This window comes from Impatiens glandulifera, chromosome 5 (assembly GCF_907164915.1).
Source record: "Impatiens glandulifera chromosome 5, dImpGla2.1, whole genome shotgun sequence".
NCBI lineage: Eukaryota > Viridiplantae > Streptophyta > Magnoliopsida > Ericales > Balsaminaceae > Impatiens > Impatiens glandulifera.
In genome coordinates, this window is record NC_061866.1 from 36,831,546 (window position 1) to 36,852,714 (window position 21,169).

Below are 21,169 nucleotides of genomic sequence, written 5' to 3' on the forward strand. Positions count from 1 at the left end.
GTAAATTCCAAAGACAAGAACAAGATAAAGAGAGGGAGACGAATCAAGACAAAGACTTGTGTTAGGAAGAAAAAGTTCATTTTCTTCAACTACTTTCTCTTCACTCCCTAGATACCTATGTTTGAGTATTTATACCGTTGATGAAGATACATTTTATATGTATGTACCATATTTGATGATGATGATGTTTTTGAAGATTTATATAATCCGTTAGATTATAAATCTTAATTTGCAAAAACATTGTGTAACTCATTATATGTGATATAATGGATAATTTAAGCGACCTAAGGGTCCCGTGGTTTTACTCTTGTCGAAAGAATTTTCTACGCTAAAGTTCTATGTAGGTTGTATATCGAGAGTAACATAATCAAGCAAAAAAAAGTTGTTATCAAGAAGGTGAGAATGTTGTTCATATGATGGCGGTTCCTGGATTTATGAGCTATGAAGACTTTGTTTGTTGACAAAGTAAACGATGGAAGACAATAAGGAGATAACTTGTAAATCAAGGTGCAGTGTTGAGAATGGATTTACAATATTACAAATATGGTATATTCATGGTACACAATCTAAGTACAAGGAAATGGTATATTCAACAAAATGAAACTACATCTTTTGATGTATAATCTTGATATTAGGAAATAAGATTAATACAAAATAAAAGTAGATCTTTTGTTATGAAAAATACAATTAGGAAATATGGTAAAAATATTTTGGAATCTCTTTGAGAGATTTGGACAAGATATTGATATTGACATAATTGGGCTTATTTAAATGTGCAGTCAGAGACTTTAGAAAGTTAAGTATTTGCCTTGAGAGCATCGCTTCCTTGTGAGTTGTGTGCGAGATTTCAATATGAGAGAATCATTATAATACTCCTATAACAATCTTGATAATAAAGTTGAGAGCCTCGTGTGCTTCAAAGTGGATATATGCTTGTTTTGACTGAACCACTATAAACATGTATTTGCGTTCTTTAGTTGTTTTTTTTCGTTTACACAATTGTTTGATGTTGTTATTGTTCTTGAATTAAGCGATACTTCTGATATCCCAACCGAGAATTACTATTATCCATCAAAAGATTGACCAATTCTTCGGTCTTATCCATTATGAGAAAAAATAACATATCAAACTTTGATATATTTTTTTTAGCTTTTTATTTATATATATTTTATACAAAAATATCTTAGACTTGTGTGCAAAAACCATGGTAGAGGGTTGGAGGATAAAGAGTAAAGATATGTGTAACATTTTAAGACATAATTTTATTTAACATAAGAAAACACGGATTTCATTACCGTCGATATTTATCCATGTCATGTGAGCAAAAACGACACTTGATTTATCATTTATTTTAGTCAACTAGCGACGGATACTCAACAGTCGCTAAATATATCTCTATTGAAAAGGAAAATTGTGATGCTCAAAATTCTTACTATTTCTTGAAGACATGCTCAAAATTCTCTTATCTATATTATAGTATGAGCTGATGATATTCGATTGAAGAGGTGAGAGCAAGACTAACCATTTCTCTATGCAAGAAAGAAATTTGAATATATTATCTGTATATGAATAAAACATGCATGTATCAATCATACAACATACTGTGTATAAAAATTCATAAGAATATTATTATTATTTGAGGGTCTCAAGTTTTCAATCAGATATAAATTATTATTTTTCAGATTAGACATAACAGAACTAATCATACATTTCTTCAAATTTTAGAACTTTCGTTTCTTCTCTTAAACCCCATATAAAGTCTTGATTCCTTGAATATCATCCTGGTGTAAGCCCTTTCTTGTTCCACTAGCAATTCCCGACCACATGATTGCATTTTGAACCTCGCTGTGCCCCAATCCCAACTGGTGACCAATCTCGTGCAAGGCCACAGTCTCCAAGTCGAATGCATCAGGGGCCTCACCATCTACCCAATTCTCATCCACATCATAGTGTGCCCGTCCATTCGTTGGAGCCCATGCGTGGGCCAACACGCCTCCAGGCCCATCAAACGTATCATCACCTGATTCCCGACCATGAACCCCTACTTTCATGTCAGCACTATTAAAGTCGACTTGGGAAAATGTGAAATGGGTGACAGCTGCCCACTTATTATACGCTCTGGCCATGATATTGGAGAATTGGGAAGTCACTCCGGGTTGAAAACCATAGGTTAGATGGGTTTTTCCAGCTGGCCACCTAGGATTTCCATTAAAAAATGTGAAATGAGCCACACTTCGTAGGGATCCGAGGTGGCGGCCGTGCTTTCTCTCCATTGTATTGGTGCCATTAATGATGTCAGGGCAACCACATCGAGGCATAGACATCGTTGACACGGTTTCATCGTCGAGAACTCCGGTGGGACGAAGATGATAATTTTTTTGGTACGTTTTCACGGCTGCCTCCAAGAGATTGTCAAAGTCGTCGTCACCAGAGTGAGATTTGTTAGAGTGGTCGTAGTGAACGTAACCAAACTTTTCAAGGTAGTTCTTGAGTTGTTTGATTCCTTTTACTTTCTCGCCCTTATGGCATCCCTTCAAATGCTTCAAAAATCCAAAGGGAGAGCGTGAGGGCGAGGGTGAAGGCGAGGGTGAGGGAGAGGTGAGCTCGAAAGCACTTGCAAGGGCCGCAATTGCAAGCCCAATAGAGAGAACCAAAATGATTGTTGGCAGCTGAAAATGTGGTTTTGCAGCCATCATGAATATTTGTAATTATATTGTTTTGGCAGTTTGAGGTGAAGTTGGTTGTGTGGGTTGTAGCTTAATGTTGATCCTATTTATAGATTTGTTTGGGGGAAGGTTGTTTCATGTTGATTTAGAATAATTCAATGTATAATTTGTTTTCCACTTAATTTTTCCAAGTCAATAAGTCATAAGAAACTTATTATAACTAATTTAGCTGGTAGGAGACTAGTTCTAATTGGTTGGTTTATGTTCAAATGTGATTGTTAAGTTTTTGTTTTAGTTGAATATTATTTATTTTCATTACTTAATTAATTAGTCGTTCAATAAACTAATTACTATTACTTAACTCAAAGATCATTTACAAAATAAATAAATAAATTGTTGATGAATGTTTTATAAATAAGTTGTTAAAACTCATTGTTAAATTAGTTTAACAAATAACAATTATTAAAATAGATTATGAATGGTAACTACTATACCTAAAATCATTGTTAAATTGATATTTATATATGTTTATAAATAATTATGTGTAACTTAGATGATAAAAGATTTTAAATTAATACTTATTTAGACTTCAAAATATCTCTATTCAAATCACTTGAATTTAAATGAAAATTAAAGAATAATTATTACGCTACCCTATTAATTATTCATTCACGTTTTTTCTTTTATAAGATGCAGTGGATGGATAGTATTATCGTGTAGATATTGTTCTTGAAATAGATGAATCGTAATTCTAGCTCAACTGAAAAGTCGAGAAGGAGGTCGCCCTCTTGTGGTTAGTAGTAGGCGGGTCGGAACCCATAAGCTATGGAACCACTTTTCAATATTGTTTTTTACTAATTTTGGGTGCAATTAATTATATGAGCAATTTTGTTTTATTCTCTTTTGGAAAGTAATTGATCTTTATAGTTTTTCTTGTTAGATGTTTATTTTTTTTGTATGTAATGGAGTAACCCTCTATAAAATTTGAGATCTTTTCAAAGTCTTGTACTTTAAAAAAATAAATCATTGGCAATAGATGTCATTCATTCTATATTTTCTAATTTGAAAGTATATTTGTATATTAAGTATTTAATCTTTACATATTTATTAATGGATGGATGTTCACAAAATTTTGGTCGAAAATCCTCATGATTGTTTTTTTTTTTTAAGGATGACTAATTGTACTCCCATATACTTGTATATGTTGTCAAGATCATGATTAATTTATTAATTAAGAGATTTATTTGAATAAATCAAAGACTCCTTCCAATTATGTTTTTGACCAAATCAAATCCCAAGGTTTTATTTGGGAACAATTTTGAGTCAACACACTCTTAGTTTCGGTCCTTTCGGGGTAACTAGAAATGCTATTTTATAAAATTATTTTATTTTTCTCTTGTTTTTTTCTTTAATAGTCAAAAGTTAGGCTTGGGACCAAACACCATGTTATACTATTATTTTTTTTTCTTTAATAATCTTTTTCGTTTTTAATACAGTATATTAGCAGATAAATAATGTGTGAAAATTAATAGCTTAGCAAAACAATCTAACAAAATAACACAACAATTGTTTGGCTCTTCCCAAATGAAAATAAATAGAGAAACTTATCTAAGCCAAGAACAATCATGCTCATTAAACAGAAACCTATAGAATTAAAAAGGGAAAAACTGAATAAGCTGAGGAATTATATTTCACATTTTCCTTCCTTTTCTTTTATTTGTAATTTTGTTTTCCTTCTACTTTATTTTCAAATATGTGCAACATGAGTATATTTGATACAATACCGGATAATACATATGGTTAAATATACACATATTATATTAAAATAGATAATTGTCAACGCATCGATATTATTTATAAAATTTATTATATGTGGTGAACTCAAAAGTTTAATTCTAAATATAACATATTATTGTGAAAATTTTCGTCCGAAAAATAAAAAACGGAAATATAGCAATCGTAATGGATATAGAGCAATATCGTAAAAACAAAGAATAAACAGAATAACGACACAAAAGTTTTACCCAGGTTCGGACCAACAATATCCTACGTCCTACTTTCAGAGAATCGGTTAAATAGAGTTATAATTACAAATTCTATTTATCTATATGTTCTAGGTTTTAGTCTCACCACACTCTATAACTTGCTTACAATGTAAATATATATAGGCTTTTAGAATTCATAATTAGGAAAGATTCATTCTCTCTATATTATATTATATTATAATATATATATATATATATATATATATTCCCTTTTAAAATATATTATTCTCTCCATATAATATAATATATATAGATTCTTTCCTTCTTTTATACCTAACATTGATGCATACTAAATTGCCTCAAAACTCTAGGCTCAATTCCACAAATCTCTACCTTGCCTATATGTTTGTTGCCAAATGAATGAGTCTCATCATTAAGAACATCATAGAATCGATCCTCCTACTCCTCCGATTATGTTCCAAACTTTGTGACGTGAATCAAGTCGCAACATTTTCGAAACTTGATTCCCGTCACCACCTTCGTGGCCATATCTGCGGACTTTTCATCTGTGTGAATCTTCTCCACAACTAATGCAAAGGCTACCAAATCGGAGTAGCCAAATCTCTCCAAAGCTCAGGTTGTCCTACAGTCTCTATCTCGTGTTAACTGGTATGAGCTAAGGTTCTCTTCCAGATTCGTACATTCCTCCTCTACCTAACAGTCTGTTTCATCCTCTTCACTAGCCTCCTCTGTGTCTACCGATTCTTTAATAATCCCTTCTAGGAACTCCACCCCAAATTCAGTCCTCTCTCTAGTGACTTTGCAGGCTTCGACTAACTGTGTTGTTCCATAATAGAACTCGATTTCCCTAAAGACCACATCTCGGTTAATGAAACACTTGGACGTTTCTCCGTCCTTGTAAAAGAGTTTTCAACCCTTTACTCCCTCAAGGTATCCAACGAACATACACGTATTCGCTCTCGGGTCAAGCTTTCTATCACGTTGGTGCATGTAAGCCACACACCCAAATAACTTCAAGTTGTCGAGTTTTGGAGGAGCGTCATTCCAAACTTCTTCTGGTGTCTTGCATTCCAATTTCGTCGATGGACAACGATTGATAAGATAAGCCGCAGTGTTAATCGCCTCACCCCAAAACTACTTTGGTAGACTAGCCTCAAACAACATACAATGGACACGCTCAAGTAGTGTTATGTTCATTCTCTCCACCAAACCATTATGTTGTGGTGTCTATCGGATGGTTTTGTGACGAACCATCCTATCTTCCTTGATGAACTGATTGAACTCCTCGCCTAGGTACTCCAACCCATTATTTGTTCGTAGATATTTAACCTTCTTCCCGGTTTGAGTCTCTATCATCTTCTTTCACTCCTTGAATTTAGAAAATGTCTCATCCTTGTGTGCTTCAAGATGTATACTTAAACCTTGCGTGAACAATCATCAATGAAGGTGATAAAATACCGACATCCACCTATAGTTACAATCCTTGTTGGCCCCCACAAGTCTGAGTGAACATAATTGAGCATCTTCTAAGTCACCTCAAATGATCGCCCAAACTTCACCTTCATAGCTTTACCGTATATGTAGTTCTCGCAAAACACCAAATCATCAAGTTTCTCTTTGGCCAAAATAACCTCTTTTACTCAACTCATTCAAACCCCTCTCACTCACATACCCCAATTTTTTATGCCATAGACTTGTGGACGATACATCTCGAGGTATTGCCACTGTTGCCATATCACCAACCAAGGGGCTTCCTTGAAGGACATAAATACTCTTCTCTCGCACACCCTTCATTATCACTAGCGACCCCTTTATGACCCTCAATATGTTCTTCTCGCCTTTCCATACAAAACCAAGTTGGTCTAGTGAGCCAAGAGAGATTAAATTCCTCCGAAGATCTGGGATGTGTCATACTTCCGTCAATACCCTCTCGATTTCATCATGTGTCTTCAAATGCACTGTTCTGATCCCCATCACCCTACAAGACTTATTGTTACCTAACAAAACTTCGCCTACCGAAGTCTTCTCATAGGTCTTGAACCAACTCTCTCTATATTTTATATGGAACGAACATCCGGAATCCATAATATAATACTTGTCGGACTGATTAGTGGAGACAACGAGAACATCCGCACTTTCGTACCCATTCTCGACCTCTTGAACAACCGCCGCTTCTCTTATCTTCTTTCCGTCGTTACTCAAATCTGGAAAATCTCGCTTAAAGTGTTCATCCTTGTCACAATTGTAGAACTCAGTAGATTTCTTCCCAAGAGACTTCGAACGCCTCTTCTTATTGCTTTTATTATCTTTTTTCTCGGTTCTCCCTCGAACTAAAAGTCCATCTCCACTCACATTGATCTCTTCATTCTTCTTCTTTTAGTCCTTCGATCTCGACGCACTCATTACATCATCGAGGGTAACCTCCTCCCTCACATGCTCGAGTATGTCTATGAACGTCTCATATGACTTCGGTAAAGAATTCAAAAGCATCAGCGCCTTATCCTCATTCTTGTACATCTTCCCAATGTTTTCTAAATGAAGGATAATCTTAACATAATCGTCGAGATGCGTCTGTAAATCCTTCTCCCTAGTCATTTTAAGCTTGTAGAATCTCTAATTGATGTAGATCTGAGACGATAGTGTCTTAGTCATATAAAAGATTCCAACTAAATCTACACCTCTATTATCGTCGTGGCACTAGCAACATCTCGTAGTACCTTGTCACTAAGACTAAGAATCAAGGTGTTATAGGCCCTTCTCAACACCTCCATATTTTTCTCTGTGTCCATCGAGACTGGTAATTTTGATTCCCCTCGAGTGCTTTAGTGACTCCCATGTTTCCTAGGTGTGCCCTCATCTTCATCTTCCATAACCCAAAATTCTTTGTCCCATCGAACTTCTCGATATCCACCCTAGAAGTCAACCCCATCTCAAGTCAAAGAAATTAAACCGCGACCGTCTTAGACCAACCTCGCTCTGATACTATTTTTTGTGAAAACTCACCCGAAAAATGAAAAGCGGAAATATAGCAATCATAATGGATGTAAAAAATAAAATAAAAGTAAAGAATAAATATAATAACGACACAAAAGTTTTACCCAGGTTCAAACCAACAATGTCCTACGTCCTGCTTTCAAATAATCGATTCAATAGAGTTATAATTGCAATTTCTAACTCTCTATATGTTCTAGGTTTTAGTCTCACCACACTCTACAACTCGTTTACAATTTAAATATATATAGACTTTCAGAAATCATAATTAGGAAAGAATCATTCTCTCTATATATTATATTATATTATATAATATATATATTCTTTCCCTTTTAGAATATATCATTCTCTCTCCATATAATATATATATGTATTTTTTCCTTCATTCTTACCTAACATTGAGGCATACTAAATTGAGCCTCAAAACTCTAGGCCCAATTCCACAATATTTACTAACCAAAAAGATTATATAGGTTTCACTAGGGCTGTGCAAAAAAACCGGAAAACCGATAATTCAACCGAACCGATAGTTAACCGGTTTCATTTTAACAGTTTATTGGTTAACCGGTTCTAGCGGTTCCGGTTAATCGGTTTTTTACCGGTTAAACGGTTCGGTTTTCGGTTTCCCTATTTTTCTAACGGTTTAACCGGTAAACCGGTAATAATTTAATTATATATTTTTATATTTTATAATTTGTATTAGTTATTTTATAAATAATTTTTATAGAATAATTAAAAAAAAACATTATAATCTATATAAAATTTTACAAAATAAATTAAAACAAATTAAAATAATTTCATTAAAATATGTAAAATTGTTTTTATAACGATACGATAAAAACGTGAAATTATAAATTAACAAAATCAAAATAGTTAAGCAAATTAAAATTTGATTTCTTCAAAGTTCAACATTCACTTCATGTTTTAACTTTCTCTCCAACACGTCCAACACAGAAACACCTAAAATCAAAGTTATAAATTATAATTTACCGATTCCACTTCATGTTATATTAGTTGAGAAGGGATTTAATCATATTTGATTATACTTGGTTGGTCAAAGAGTAATCGACATAATGAATTTGAATTTTTTCAAGGAACATATAAAAACCTAAAAGAATAACTATAAAATATATTATATTGTTACAGTCAAATTATATATTATAACATATACTTAAATATATCAATAAAATATATTATTATAATATAATATATTTATATTATATTATAATAATAATATAATATATTATAATAAAGACAAGAAGGATAGAGAATAATATAATAGGAAAGTGCAAAAAATAATTTAAAAAATATATATTTTATAAATTTATTACTTAATTTAAAAAAATTTAATTATCGATTCCTGGTTAAACCCGGTTAACCGGCCAGAACCGACCAAAACCAATAGAACCAGAACCGGTAAAATCGATACCATTAACGGCCGGTTAACCGGTTTGTAAAATAAAAGCCAAAACCGGTATTAACCGGAACCGTTTAACCGGTTAACCGGTTAACCGGCCGGTTGAACACCCCTATGGATTATCTTCCACTAAAAGATAGTTTATTGTAAAATGGGGGTGATTTTATCAAGTTTCATCTTGATCTTTTTAATTTTTAATTTTTTTTTTTGAAATTGTGTAATTTGTTAAAAAGAATTGTGAAAAGTATGTCCATGTTTCATCACGATGATACCAGAACATGAAGAAATGTGAACATTTTTTTCTCCTTTTAATTATATATTGTTTATTTTGTCTTATTTTAAATATTATTATCTTTGTAATTATATATTTATCCTCAACTTTTACAATCAAATCATTGTTTCTTTATATTGGTAATTGAACAATTGTTATGGAAAGGTTCATATTTAGGATTTTTAATAAATTAGGCTCGAACATTGAATTGTGATATACGTAGTTTGAACCATCACAATTTTGGTAATTTGAAACTTTAAAAAAAATGTTTGTCTTCTATTTAATGTATTTTTTTTCTGATTGATTTGTTAAGTTTGCAAATGAAAAGATATTTACAAACATATACAACGTTTTTTTTTATAAATTACGTATTTTTTTCTGAGATTTGTTCATTTTTAATTTATCGAAGGTGGTTTGTTTATATGATTAAAAAATGTCATAATTTGAGAAAATTTAAAGAGTGATAAATTTTGCATTTATTTTGAACAAATTTACAATATCCCATTTTAAATGTATTTGTTTTATAAATTGAGTATTTTTTTGAAATATACATGTTTCAACCCGATACATACAATTTCACTGCCTTACAAAATGTGTAACGCACGAGAATAGTGTTAGGATTTGTATCTACCAAATCCTACCAGCTTGAAAACAATCTGTAAAAACACAAGAAAGAAGAACACAATAACACACAGATTTATAGTGGTTCACTCAAATTGAGCTACATCCACTTCAGCCACCACCAGATTTACTATGAAGAAGAAGAAGGAATACAGAGTTTTTGCCTCACACTTTATCTCTCTAGAATTCTGTCTCCCAAATGTAAACCCTTAATAATTACATATTTATAGGGTAAACATTCAGGTAATAAACCTAAATAACTTTGGTCAGGCCCAAGCCCAAAACCAAAAAAGATAAACCCAATAAACTCTAATTAACAATGTAGAGTTTATTATAAGTGTAGGCTCCATAACTCAAAAAATAGTTTAGAAAATTAAAAAGATATAGAATTGTTATTATTATTTTTTACAAATATAATAAACTAGTTAAAAAGGAAAAATACTACTCAAAGATATAAGTTTATTTGTGAGAAAGTCTCAAAATTTTAAAATTGTGATGACTTTGATTCAATTTTCGTCTCTCATTCGATAAAAGTGACTAATTTAAGCTTCAATTCATTCTTAAAACTCAATTCTTTAATTAATAGACCATAATTTGCTTTATAAACACATGTTAGTTTGATTTATTGTTGTTAAACTGACTATTATTAGTCAAGAATGAAAATAAATACTTTGCAAGGATTCAGAAATTTACAATCTTTTAAATCTTTTAATTTATTGCTCAAAATATAAAATTAATTATGTTTTAAATATTTTTATATACATGATTTTGTTTGAAATTATTTTTTATACATTTATTTTTGTTTAAAATTGTTTATTATATATTTATTTTTATTTGATAAAGTATAAAATAAAGACTACAAGTATTAACCATTTGTATTCTATGATCAAAATTTGAATATTTTAAATAACTAATTTAAAACTATTGATCGTCTAAGATTCCAAATATGTTGTGTTTCTCATATTTTAAGTAATAAGCTCATTTTGTTTTCAAATCAAATTATATTCATTATCACTAAAGAAATAACCGTTTAAAAGTGTAAACCGTGTCTAATTGGCCGATTCAAATATATTAAAGATTTTGTATTACTATATCATATTTTATATTTTTTAATCTCTATTATATTATTTATATTTTAACTATATGTCTATCCGAAATTTTTCACAAATACAATATCATATTAAATATGGAGAGTAACAACTTACTTAGTCTGTAATATTATTGTCTGAAAATAAAACTTTGAGAATAAAAATTGAAAAAGTTATCTCAAATCTCAAGTTGAATGTGAAAATTTTGTCCATTGTAGAACTTTAATTATTTTAGATATTTAGGGTAAAAATTCAAATAAAAAATAAATGTAAAGGAATAATTTCAAACAAAAATAAATATATAGGAAGTAATTTCAAATAAAAATAAATATATAATGAAGAATTTCAAACAAAATTGTATATATAGGTGGTTAAATATATAAAGAACATTATACATATTATCTATTTAATTAAAATAAGTAAAATTTTAGAATCTATAAAAGATTTTTAAAATTACATTAAAGAAAAATAAATTTTGATTCATTAATTAAAAAACAAAAATGTATGATATCCATATAACAAGTTTTTACACAAATCTAGAAAAAAGATTCACACAATACTTTTTTTTCACATTTTTATAGTTATGGTTGTGTTTTGTGTCTACCTTAAATTCGAGTAAAATAATACTTAAAAATACATTACGTGAGTCTGAAAACTATCTAGGGTTAATAAGAAAAATTATATTAATTTAAGAGTGAATTAAATTTTTTTTAAAATATAGTGTAAAACTTAATGTTTAATTAATTTACACAAAATTCAAGCTCATTTTTACATCTTGAGTTAAATACTATATTTACAAGTCTCCTATACTCAATTATCAAATTTCAACATACTTGGGAATTTGAGGAAATGACCCTCCAGATGGGCCTTCACCAAGAGCTCCAGACTTATTCCACCAGCCTTTGAAGCTTTTTGTATCCGAGCTGCTGAACCGAGCATATAACAAGTTTTTCTGCTTGAAACGACAAACAAGTGGTGACACGGATGGTGCGGGCTCATAATTTTAATAGCGCTGGTGACCTTTTTTTTTAATGACAATTATACCCTTGCGTGACGCAATCGATTTTTTTTTTTCAATTTTTTTTTTTTAAATTTTTTTTTTCGTCTCGCGGTTGCGTGACGCACCTGGGGTTGCGTGACGCGATTGCGTAACGCAACGGGGTTGCGTGACTCAACTGGGCATTTTCGTCCAAAAAATTTCATAATTAAAATTTTTTGAAAAATAAAAAAATAAAAAATTGCGTCACGCAACCTGAGGATGCGTGACGTAATAGGGACATTTTCGTCAGAAAAAAAAAAGTCACCAGCGTTATTAAAATTATGGGCCCGCACCATCCGTAATTAGGCCCATCTGGAGGGTCATTTCCTCAAATTTCCCCAACATACTACACCGTTTGGACAGTCCATTTTACAACTTTTTTATTTTATTTTATTTATAAAATATGAACAAAATTATAATTATAATTTCAATTCTACCAAATTGGAATTGAAATATATAAGTTAAGAAATCACAAATATAAAAATTAGAATTAAATCTTTTAATTCCAATTATAATTCTATACTTTTTCATCTTTTATTTATTATTTTCATTTCACATATTACTTTTTATATGGTTTTTATTTTTTTTTTTCTTCATTGTAACATATTAATTACTTTGACCTTTATTTTTATTTTAGATAATAACAACCCATTGAATTGAGTGTGTAAGTTAATAATACAATATATCTATATATATATATATATATATATATATATATATATATATATATATATATATATATATATATATATATATATATATATATATTATATATACTTTTTATATATTTAAAAAAAATTAGTACATTTAAAAAATATAAAAGAAGATTATCAGAATATTTGATATATATATATATGAGTAATATTTTAATTTATAATTTGAAATAAGAAAATTTATAATTTTACCTTTTAAGTTAATATTGAAAGAATCTTAACAATAAAATAGATTATAATAATCTAATATAAGATTTGAAGATATCAATTATATATATAATATTTTAATTTATAATTTGAAATAAAAAAATTTATGATTTTACCTTTTAGATTAATATTGAAAGAATCTTAACAATAAAATAGATTATATATTATATAAGATTTGAAGATATCAATTATATAAATATATATATATAGATTAACTCATTATAATCCTTATCATCTTTACAAAAATCATCCTACTATAACAATACGATGAAATTATTATTCAATGTTTTTTTGATGTTAACTCTTCTTGTTTCACGTAAGTTTATTTAATGTTTTTAATAAAATTTACTGAAATCATTCATAATATAACTATATTATTATTTATTTTGCAGAAAGTTATCTAGTGATATCAAAACCATGTGTTGGTACGGTTAAAAGTGGTACTTTCAAAGGCATGTGCTTAATAAACCACAATTGCGTGCAACATTGCAAAAATGAAGGTCATATCGATGGAAGTTGTAACTATAAATTTGAATGTGTTTGCGTAAGAAAATGTTAGCTTAATAAACACATTCTTGCTAATTGAATGAATAATTACCCCTACTATTATTATAAATAATAATTTATGTAAGAGTAGAAAAATCATTACATAAATAAAACTTTCATGTTTTTATTTATTAATTAAATGATATAAGTTTTTTATAATTACAATGATATACAGTTTGTGTCTGAATATTTAATAATAATTCAAATATCATTTTAATATTTTAATCTATTGCGAAGTAATTTGTATATTATTAAAAAAAGTAAAAATATTCCTTCACTCCAATTTAAAATTTTTAATGAATCATCTTTATATTATTCCTTGACTCAGGGGACTAGTTTCATGTATTCAAAAATTAAAATTAAATAAAAAATATTCTTAAAAAATCATTAAATTAGTAGGATTGAGATAGACATACAAAATTCGGTCAATCTCAAGAGTTCGTAACTTGTAAAATTTAAAGTTAAAATAGTAAGAGTTTCATTTGAAAAAATATTAGCGGTATATATATTATTATTATTATTATAATATATATATATATATATATATATATATATATATATAACTTTTATACCTAGTTCAATTTTAAAATTTTATATATTTAAATATAAAATTTATTAAAAAATAATAATAAGTAAATAAAACTATAAAAAATTATATTTACAAAAATAGTTATATTAATTAATTTATTTGAATAAATAATAAAAAAATATTTATAAATATAATTTATTTTAAGTAAAATAGTATTTTATTGTAAATCAAAATTATTTATAAACTCATAAAAATACTCAAATCAAACTCATTAATTTCCTATAAAATCGTAAAATTTTAATATTAATTCAAAATTGTAAGAGAAATGAAAATAAGTGTAAGATCTATAATTAGGTTTTAAAAACATGTAAATTAAATTGAGTGTTCTAAATGATTTGATTATATAATTCCATATATTGTTGAACGTGGGCTTAGACAGGCCCCGGCAACCTCTTTTTCAGAATATTGAACTTTTATTTTATTTTTTATTTTTTATTTTTTAAAATAAATGCTCACAAATTTGAAAGTATAAACTAAGTTAACTAACATAAATTGAGAATTTATCTTAGATGGCTTATATTTCATTTTATTGTTTGGGAATAATATTTCGTGGATGAAATAACCCACGTGATAAAATACTTAAGTTTTTTTTTTTAAATTATAAGAGAACTAAAATGATACCTTATAGTTAATGTCTCCCGCTTAAACTCAAAACGTTTTCAAATAAAATCGAATTCGTAACTTTTTGATCTCTTAAGTTGACTATTACCACTGAGCTACCTATATATACATCTTAATACCCCATATAATTTTATATATAGGTAGTTAAATATATAAAGAACAATGACTAAATGGACAAACTAAATAATTATAATAGCCATCTTTTTATAAATCCTAAAAAGTTTAGAAGGTTAAAAGGAAGATTATTATATTTGATTTTTTCTTACTCATCTATTAGTTTTAGTGTATAACAACCAAGTTATTTTATGCAAAACCCCTAAATGATAAATGGGAAGCAACTTTATAGATCGGTAGTGTTAGATTATGGTGACACAAATGAGTTATGATTGGGGCCTAGGTCTAGGCTCGCGGTGTAATAAAATTCTAATTGTTTGATATTTGGGCTCACATAAGCATCATTTGGTACGTAGTACTATTTATATGGGTACAAATTGTAAGGGGTATAAGTTATATGGGGTATTAAGATGTATAAATTATATAGATTATATGTGTTTGGTTAGAAGTATAAAAAATGTATAAATTATATATGTGTTATAATTTTGTGTTTGGTCGGTGGTATATAAGAAAAGTAATAAAAATAATAAAAGACTATTTTACCCTTATATTTATATAAACTATTTTAATTATTATTTTAATATTGATCTTATTTTAGTTTTTATTATTAATTATATTTAAATTAATAAAAATAATATTTAATTATCATATGAATATTTTTTAAAATAATAATAATAATAGAGAAATGATTGGGAATGGAATGATGTGGCGTAATCTGATTGGCCGAAAAAACTTAATAATTTCTCTCTCTTCTCTTTTATCTCACACTTTTTTTCTTTTTCCAACGAATGTAGTGATGTCATATCATTCCCTCTTACATTCTCTCCTCAAATTTCCTCTTCCTATCACTTCTCGTAATATTATATGATTATATATATTTTATTTTAAAACAAATGACTCTAAATCAAGCGTTTCATAACAAAAATATTAGATACTTATCGCATCATGTGTGTTTTAGAAATGACCAGAAAAATATAGTCCACATGTCATTGATTGAATATGTCACAATGAACAAAAATGACCACAAGCGGTATACGACGAGGGGTTGTTACCTCATATGTATCTGCTATCATTCCTAGCCCAAAATGGTCAGTGATAAGGTGAAGGATGAAAAATTGTTGAACAAATGTCATTGATTGCGATGAAAATTGTTTGTGGTTTTCTCATTTCCATTGTAGTCATTCTTATTATCTAAATTAGCTTTTGTTGGTAAAGTTATGCTCAAATCATTTATGATGTTCTTCTCTTACCTATTGTATCTAGTTATGATTCACTTTCGAAGACTCTAGTTGAACTCAAGAATTTGTGACATAGAAAGGCTTGGATATGGTTAATTCTATCATAGTTATGGATGATATTCTTCCTCCATTACTAAAGACAAGCATGTTACACCAAATTAATTATCTCATTTTCATATGATTAGAAAATAATCTCACATTCACATATCTATAAAGTTCATTTTATTGTACACAATATATTATATTCAAACTGGATAACATGATTTGTAAGTTTCACAAATTATATAATTACAAAAATATTATATATGCCTACATGTTATATATAATATGACCTAATGGTCTAAAAACCATACAAAAGTGCATGTTTTGCAAAGAACAAAAGTGACATGTTATACATTTACAAAAATATTATATATATATGCATATATGACATATATAAAATGACCTAATTGTCTAAAAATCATACAACAGTGCATATTTTGCAAAAACAAAAGTGTCATGTTATACTATCAAAAATAATTACTGCAAGTTTATTCTTTCTTAACTAGTCAAATGAGAAAGTCTTTCGATGAACAATAACCTTTCGGCATCATCGGTCAAGGATGCAAATACGTCCATAAGTTGTGACTTAGCCGTGATAACAATAGTTGCATCTATCCTATCAAGTGGATCAAGAGGAAGTCAAGAAATCATTTCACATATTTGCACTTTTTTGTTGATAAATCATGGTGGTAATTTTGTTTAGCAACTAATACAGCTAAATTCTCTTCTCCGATGACTTTGTAAAATATTATCTTCATATATGCCATCATAGGATCAAATTTACTTCTTTTATATTTTCTTCCTTATTCAACCTCACTAGTTCTTGCATTAACTAATCTTGGTAGAGGTTCTTTTCAGCATTTTGATTCTCCATATCATCATTACTACCTTTATTCTTCATTGTTGTCATTGCTTCTTCAAGTACTCCAGCAAATTCTCAAGTCGATCTATCTTTTCCAAACACAATACACCATTCCTCATAAAATGGAAGAGGTTTATCTCTCGGTACATGTGCATTAGGATCAACCTAGTCAAAATAAAAATTATAAAATATTAAACTACACTTAAAAAGATTAAATGCAATATTAACTAAAAATGATTTACCTTTACATATGCCTCCCAAACAACATCAGCATCAAAAATAATGCTTTTGTCTATATCATTCTATATAAATCCTGATAAAGTGCTTATTCGTTCAACAACAGTGACTGTTCTTTTCCAAATCTTAATTTTTGAGTCAATATGTGGCATAGGGCGCATGTCAGTATCAGGAAACGCGACTACTATTTTTTCATACAAAACATTTAGATATCCTAATCGAAATGTGTTATCTGTCTTCATTCCTAAGCTCACAATATCTTTCAAAGCTCCAATAAAAATTTGTTATTCTTTGTCGTCCAACTTCTTCTACTAATAACCTTCATTTTCCCTCTTTTATTAATTTGATTAGCATGTGCATCATCATCTTGACTATCCATACCTAAGCATTCATAACATAAAAGATAATATGAAACATAACAAAAAAATAAATAGTATTAAACAAAATAAAATATAATTTTTCCATTATAATCAAAACACATAGTATTTAACAAAATAGAATTTCAAGTTATAACATTCAAATATAAAAATTACACATAAACATTTATCTTCTGCTCCCACTACTTCTTCTTGATCTCCCTTCAAGAAATATTGTTTTGGATAACTCAATTCTCCATTGTGTCTAATTATCAGATGTCTCTATAGCACTTACATTGTCTCCAATTTGAGGATTTAAGTATTGTAGAAGTTCTTCTGTTAGTAATTATTCATAAGATCTATTGACATTTCCCTTCTTATTTAATTATGTAATAGACAACATTAAATAATTACATGACATTGTGTCTTAATTGAATAAAAACATAGGGCTTCTTAGTACAGCCCATCTAAGTTTGAGCAAACCAAATGTTCTTTCAATAATATTTTTTGCAGTAGAATGCTTCATGTTGAAAAATTCTTCAAAATTAGAAGGTGATCGTCCAACACTCCAAGATCTTAAATGATACTTATAACCTTTAAACTGTGCTAAAAAAACCCTCTCTGTTTGTGTATCCAGCATCTACTAAGTAATAATAACATGTGTTAATGTAGTTATCGGTTAACATTTTTATTAAATTTTTGTAGTAGTATATAGTCATATATATTGTAAATAAATATATATATATATATCTTACCTCGGGAAATTTTTAAACCACAATTTCTATTAATTGCATCTCTTAGAACTTTACTATCAGTAGCAGAACATTCTCAACCAGGTAACACATAGATGAACACCATATCAAGAGAGCAAACTCCAAGTATATTTGTTGTAATTTGTCTTTTTCGATTTATATATCTTGCTTTCATATCTTCTCCCACATTTACAATAATAAATGTTTCATCTAGAGCTCCTACGTAAGTTTATTTAATGTATGCAAAATTATTAAAAACTTTCATGTCTTTTTTAAGAATGAAACATTTTTATTTACCTCAAACCATTTTCACCTTTCATCTGTATGAGAATTTTTTGCAGAGGCTATGTCTTTTTGAGAAGATTAGCTTGAAGACGTATAAGAATTTTTAATACTTTATGCGCATATTTACTAATAGTTCATCCGGAACGAAGGAATGCAAACAAAACATTCTTTATTTTAATGTGATGAGCTAGAATATAGAAAAATATAGCTATTTTTTCTTCTAGAGGCACACTTTTAGAGTGAGATAATTTAGACATTTCCATAAGGTTGCATAAACGAAGAAAAGTTCTTCTATCTATTTTTAACAAGTCAATACATGTAGTATCGTTGTATTTTGTTATCCTATTTATTGTGGTTATTCTAAGTTTTGAAGGATTGATAATTGGATTAATACAATGAAATGTAGATTGATATCTCTCATTGGAAAATATCATAACCATGTTTAGCAAACAACAAAATTCATGTTTATTTTGTATAGTTTCAAAAACTATAGACATTGTAATATTATTGTCATAATCATTTACTTCATCATTGTCATATTCAGCATCATTAACATTCATCTATTAGTCAGAATTAAAAAGTAATATTATTAATAAAAAACAATATGATATTTAAAGTTATCTATAAATATTAGCATCTATTACACATAATTGGAAATTGTAATACTTAAGTTATCTATTACATATAATTGGAGATTGTAGTTACACATAGTTGGAGGTAGTTGTAATTATCATTACACATATTTTAATTACTCTTATTAAGATCATATAGTTACTTTATAAAGATCATAAGTTACTCCTATAAAAATAATATAGTTACTCTTATATAGATCATATAGTTAATAATATATTTTCAGTTACTCCTATAAAGATTAACATTTATTATACATATTTAGAGTCTGTGATATTATAATTATCTATTACACATATTTAGATACTGTAAAGATCAATTACTCCTATAAAGAGCATCATCATTACACATATTTTCATTTACCCTTATAAAGATCAACATCTATTACACATAGTTGGAGACTGTAATACTAAAGTTATCTATTACACATAGTTCGATACTGTAAAGATCAATTACTCCTATAAAGATCATTATCTATAAAGATTAACATCTAGTACACATAGTTAGAGTCGTTCGATACTATAAAGATCAATTACTCCTATAAATATCATCGTCTATTTATAAATACCTACCTATTACTGTAATATTAAAGTTCAACATCTTGTGTTCTTTTATGAATTGACCTTTCTGAAATGATGTATGAGTAAAACTCAACTTAAATCAAATATATCAAACTTAGTTTTGTGCCCTATTATCTAAACTAAGTATTATAAAATTTTGTAGATCTCTAATTTCTGAGCAAATAAAAAAGATGTTATTCAGTATATAAAGAAATACTGTAAAAATATGTTTATTTGATGATGTGAGGAGTCTTGACATAGATAAAAAATTATTATTCTTCATATTCGTTCTCAAATTAGGTTTCAAAAGCTTCACTTTGTTCACCACTATTGTATCTATGTTTGATTAGGATGAAGATGAAGTCGTTCAACCACCACCTCCTCTTCTTCGTTTGATTTATGATTGATCTTGAGATTGACTTTCTAAGATGATCATCTTAGATTTGCACATTAGGATAAAGGTTGAAGAGAGATAAAATGAAAGATGGAAAATGGAAGGGTTTATTGAGAAAAAAATTATATCTAAGGTTAAATATGGAAATTAAAGATTAGTAAGATTTATACCTACTTGTATTAGTTATAATTCTATACATCATTTGAGGTATAATTTATACTTATTATAAATACTGTAGATATAAAATTTTATATCCAAATAAACTTATTAACATTACTGTATATATTATCCTATATCTACATGGTTATACCTTCAACCAAACGAAGGCATAGAATATTTGACATTAATATTCTCTCTAAGTTGTTATCTTCTCTTGTCAATGTAGTGAAAAGTTTCTTTCTCTAGATGTGCATTTTTCGTCTTGGGTTCCACATAAATCTACACTTGTGCTTTATTTGTTTATACTACCTCTCTTCTTTATATTAATTAGTCTTAGATCTATATTTGTTTTTAACAATTGGCACTAATGGAATAAGCGTTATTAGCGACATATAGTAGTGACAGCGTTACTTTGTCGTCGCTGATATTTTTTATTAACGACGGCGACCAAAGTAGCGTTGTCCCTAATAATTATTATCAGCGACATTTTTTGTTATAAACGTCGACGCTACAAAAGAGAGGCTTCTAGTTTTCTCGCAGCATGTTTGGAAAGATTATTTATTAGCAACGACATTATGCTATTGACGCGCTGATAATCTATAATATCAGCGACGACATTGTCGTGTATCGTCGTTGATATTCATTAATCGATGGCACACGAAAATGTCGTCGCTGATAGTCTGTAAAATAACACAATTTTTATTATTTCTTCTCTCTTTTCTTTTCCCACCGTCGTCGCTCCTCTCCCGATCGCCGCTCTTCTCC

At 28.6% G+C, this 21,169-nt stretch overlaps 1 protein-coding gene across 1 annotated transcript; it reads right to left on the minus strand.

Annotated features, from left to right (window-relative positions):
- Positions 1 to 1,710: 1,710 nt before the first annotated feature.
- LOC124940094 (metalloendoproteinase 3-MMP-like) lies at positions 1,711 to 2,708 on the minus strand. The gene has a single exon (XM_047480575.1). It carries the CDS (start codon positions 2,694 to 2,696, stop codon positions 1,743 to 1,745), a length of 954 nt encoding a protein of 317 aa, XP_047336531.1. The 5' UTR covers positions 2,697 to 2,708; the 3' UTR covers positions 1,711 to 1,742.
- Positions 2,709 to 21,169: the final 18,461 nt, after the last annotated feature.

Coding starts and splice junctions, on each gene's coding strand:
- LOC124940094 (XM_047480575.1), bottom strand. CDS start 2,696: ATGATGGCTGCAAAACCACATTTTCAGCTGCCAACAATCATTTTGGTT.